At 40.3% G+C, this 5,000-nt stretch overlaps 1 protein-coding gene across 1 annotated transcript in view; it reads right to left on the reverse strand.

Moving 5' to 3' along the window:
- Window positions 1-5,000, reverse strand: part of LOC143285269 (pendrin-like) — a 28,712-nt gene that overhangs the window by 18,616 nt on the left and 5,096 nt on the right. The window contains exon 3 of the mRNA XM_076592527.1: window positions 4,505-4,666. Within this exon, the coding sequence (XP_076448642.1) occupies window positions 4,505-4,666 (162 nt within the window). The remainder of the gene's footprint in view (window positions 1-4,504; window positions 4,667-5,000) is intronic.

Here is a 5,000-nt window from a genome sequence, read left to right on the forward strand (position 1 = left end):
AAATCACTGCCCTGATGACTGCATAGTAAAAAGCTATAGGTCCAGACTTTAAGCTTTAAAAAAAAACCCCTTGACTGCCACAAACGTATTAGGTACGTGCACAGTGACATCACTGATGACGTCATCAGAAAAAGGGAAATAGCTCTGGAAGGTTGAAAATTAATACAGTTTATCTAGAGTGGTATATCTCCAGACCATTTTCTCAGTTTTAGGCTTATTGTTTTGGACGTTTTATGACCTGAAACACCACTTTCTACTGTTTGCCCCCCTGGCACTGAAGGTGTGTTATTTTAACCTAAAAAAAACAAACAAACAAACAAACAAAAAATTACGATCAGAACAGGCAATGACATTTTATGATGAAACCACAGGCCGTGAATGCTTGTTTAGTTCGTTCATGGATCTTGCGGTTTTGTGGTTGCACTCTCCCAATCGCCCCTCCTCCACTTCCCACCCCCCTTCCTCACCCTACTCACTAACACCGCCCCGTCGTCTCTAGTGTGTATGTAACACACACACACACACACACACACCATTTTCCTTCTGACCTTCTGGCAAAAACTTCCGTGTATCCGATTTTCAAAAACAAAAACAAACAAACAAACAAAATCTTAAACGCAGCTTCATTCCGAAGTCATTTCAGCTATTAACTCACTCAGTACGGCCAGTCCTCTCTTCTCCCTCTGCACAGACCCCTCGGATGTCCAGTGGGTGTCTGAATAACCCAACCTTTAGCTTCCGTCGTCAGAATTGTGGTATTCTTTGTCAACATTCACGTCTTCAGTATAAGAGCCTTCCGCTTGCAATATTTTGATGATGGTAATTGGGGTGAAACGCTGTTAACGTCGTCTCTTTCGCCGTTCGTATGGAGAGAGTTAATCAAACAGCTGTCGTTTTTTTTTTTTTTTTCAGTGAGGCGACTCCACGAAATGTATGCTAGAGTATATGCGTTCCTGGTATGTTATCTTATTTTAGATTTGACATCTACGTTTAATTGCAGTATAATGATCTTTGTATATCTATCCTCTGTGATTATTGCAATTAGAAAATGAAAGCAACAGCAGCAGCAAGAACAATAACAACAACAACAAAAACAAAAATAATGATAACAACGATAACAACAACAAAAATCATTATAGGCGTTTACAATGTGCTCTGCCTCCTTAGCACAGGGGCCTAGAGCAGTAACAACATCGATATATGGAAAAATGCATACAAAAATCAGCACCACAGGGCGCTATGATTAAGACTTACGACCAAGACAAAATTGATCGAGTGTGGTAAAGACAAAGCACACACACACACACACACACACACACACACACACACTACAATACATGCCAACACCTATACACCCAAGACAGCAGATTTGTGCAGATGTGTTCTGATGCCAGATTTGAACTGATATATATATATATATATATATATATATATATATATATATATATATATATATATTTATTTTTTATTTCAGCGTGGTGAATTTGGTATGGAAGTTTATTTCAGGTGACAGTAGACAAGGAGTGGAAAGGTACGCTGTCCTTGTAATTTCTTTTTACGATGTGGAAGACAGAGAATAATACCAGAATCAGCGGGTGATTGCAACGAACGGGATACAACAGAAGGCTAAACACGATCAGACAACTATTGAGGGCACGCAGAAAAAAAACAAACAAACAAGAAAAGCAAAAAGAAACACATGCAAGAATTTTTATTGTCAATTCTCTGAGCTAATAAGATGTCAATGGAGTTAAGCCAGCAGATGTTTTAGCGTGGGTTTTCATAGAAGCCTTGAAGACAAGGCGAGCTGCATGCAGCCCTCTTCTTCCTCTTCTTCATTCGTGTGCTGCAACTCCCACGTTCACTCGTATATACACGAGTGGGCTTTTACGTGTATGACCGTTTTTTTACCCCGCCATGTAGGCAGCTATACTCCGTTTTTCGGGGGGTGGGCATGCTGAGTATGTTCTTGTTTCCATAACCCATCGAACGCTGACATGGATTACAGGACATTTAACGTGCATATTTGATCTTCGGTTTGCATACACACACACGAGTCTGCATATATGTTGACCTGGGAGATCGGAAAAATCTCCATCCTGTTCCCACCAGGCGCCGTTACCGAGATTCGAACCCGGGACCTTCAGATTGAGAGCCCATCGCTTAGCCACTCGGCTATTGCGCCCGTCATGCAGCACTCTGAACTTTCTGACTTTTATCAAGTAGAGATCCAGCTAGAAGTGAGTTAACAATAATCAAAGCAGGAAAGAACCAGGGATGTGGCGAGAGTTTTGGTTGCTTCAACGGTGAGGACATGTCTAACAGAGACATTCTACGTAATTCCAGGTATGTACCTTGGCAGGGTTTAGTCACTTGTCCTTTCATTGAGATTTTGTTGTTAAACATGATGTCTTAACATTTCTTACTGATCCAAAGAAGGGGATTTTGCATTGACCAATCATGAATGAATCCGGGTAGTTTTGAGGATTCTGAGAACCAATAAGCAATGCTTCTGGTTTTTTTTCATCGTTCCATTGCACTTTGTCATCATCCAGAATTTTACGTCAGTGAGCCACAACTGCATGTTTTGAAGACCACAACTGAAGTATTTAGCAGGAGTTGAATTATGCAGCAGTCATCAGCGAAATCACTGCGTGTTTTTCGATGACATTTGCCAGAGGATGGGTGTATAATTAGGAAAAGAAACGGGCCAAGGATATCTCTGTGTAAAATTCGGGCTGCTCTCCCGAGGGAGAGCACGTCGCTACACTGAGAGCCCCACCCATTTTTGACTCACTTGTGTAAACAAAGTGGGTCTATATTTTAACCCGGTGTTCGGTTCTCTCTCTCTCTCTCTCTCTCTCTCTCTGTGGTAAACTTTAACATTGTCATTTTCTCTGCAAATACTTTGTCAGTTGACGCAAATTTGGCATAAAAATAGGTTAAATTCAGTTCTTTCCAGTCATCTTGTTTACAACAATATTGCACCTCTGGGATGGGCACAAAAAATTAAAAAAGAAGCCAAATTATATGCAAAATGATTTTACTGTTATACTTATATTTTTTTATTCACTAAACTTGGCACTTTGATCTGATATTCTGACACAGCATCAATAGCAGTCATTTTTATCATTTTTTGTTAAAACAGGAACTTCTTTTGCTAGGCATGGAATTTATATTTCTGGTGCATCTCTTTGGTGCAGCTAGTAAAAAAGGGAAATTAATCTGTAATTAATGTTATGGGGTTTCATTTGTTTTAAACTGATCTTTCTCATCTTAAACATTACATTTTGAAGTTATACTCAATATATAAAAAGCTTGTGTGTTTTACTCTCAGTGTACAGGGCTATCACTATGTTCATTCGCCCAAGTGGTCTTTTTCGGAAAATACTAAAATCAATAGCACGTGTGGACGTTATAGATCTATTGGCTGAGCCCTGAAGGTCATGGGCAAAAGTCAGTTGCGTACACATATTTATACATATTCAAAGCGTGTGCTCATATTCTTCGCGAACACGAAGGACGACATTTTGTTTAAAGTAATTGACCTGCCCTTTTCAATCCAATATTCAATCGACTATACACGATAACATGTGATGGAAAGTTGAAGAAGGAGACCGTTAAATATTTATTCAAAGAAAGACTTGTGAACGCCTCATCACTTACTGGATTATGCCCCAAACTGCCATAAAATATCAACAAAATCTGTCGAAATCGCCAATTCTTTTACAGTTGAAAATAATAAACCATGAGAGTTAATACCCTTGATGAAACGTAAAAATTTCCAGTCTTGACTTTTCTCAAAATTAACTCCTTTTCACTTCATACGACGCTTAGGAGTACTTGTATTTGGCTCTACATGTTATTAGTTTAACAAAATACTCAATTGTCATATCAACTTTAAAACTATAAAACTAAATGGTAAAATGGGGCGTCATTTACCCCAAGACTGATGCGACGTAAGTCGCTCCACTTCTATTTTTAGATCAGTGAAGTTGGTCATGCGAGTTACACACACTACAATAATACTACAATAATTCACACACATACACACTCACTCACACACACACACACACACACACACACACACACACACACACACACACACACATTCTCATTCTGTGAACTGCATTACATTATACTGTGTATAATTATATATATATATATATATATATATATATATATATATATATATATATATATATATATCAGATCTATGCAGATCTGCATATGTGTCCATGTGAACCAACATGTGCGTACGCACACACACACACACACACACACACACACACACACACACACCACTCCCCCTACACTTTCCCCAACACAGCCCCCACCCCCATACCCCTACACACACCCCACCGACCCCGCTATCCCTCCTCCAAACACACAACACAACACAACACAACACACACACACACACACACACACCACGCCCCTACACACACCCTCCTACGCCCCCTTTCCCCCTCTCCTCCATCCCCCCCCCCACACACACACTGACCAGAACCAACTCCACAGGCAGGGGGGCAGGGAGGCGGCGGAAGAGCCTCTTGTTGTTGTTGACCCCCTCCCTCACCGCCACCAGCACCACCATGGACACCAGTGACGTCACCAGGGGCACCCACTGTGTATTGTGGAGCTGCAGGAAAAAGTCCCAGAACTCCTGTAATAAATAACACAGAGCACACAGAAACACTGTAGCGAAAAGAACACACGAAAAACCCCAATTTTGTTTTTGTTATTGATGATAAACATTTAAAAAACAATCTTTTTTTCTTGTTGCTGTTGAATATACAAACATAATGGCCAAAAAAAAAAAAAGAAAAAAAAGAAAAAAAGAAAAGGAAAAAAAAAAAAAAGAAAAAGAAAAAAGGGGGTTGGGGGAGATGGGGGAAGGAGGGGCAGATGGGGGTGTGGGGGCATATAGACCTGGGGGAACATAGACCTGGGGAGAAACATAGGCATGCTTGGAGGAAGCATAGACATGGAGGAGACAT

Source organism: Babylonia areolata, chromosome 8 (genome assembly GCF_041734735.1).
Source record: "Babylonia areolata isolate BAREFJ2019XMU chromosome 8, ASM4173473v1, whole genome shotgun sequence".
Lineage (NCBI taxonomy): Eukaryota > Metazoa > Mollusca > Gastropoda > Neogastropoda > Buccinidae > Babylonia > Babylonia areolata.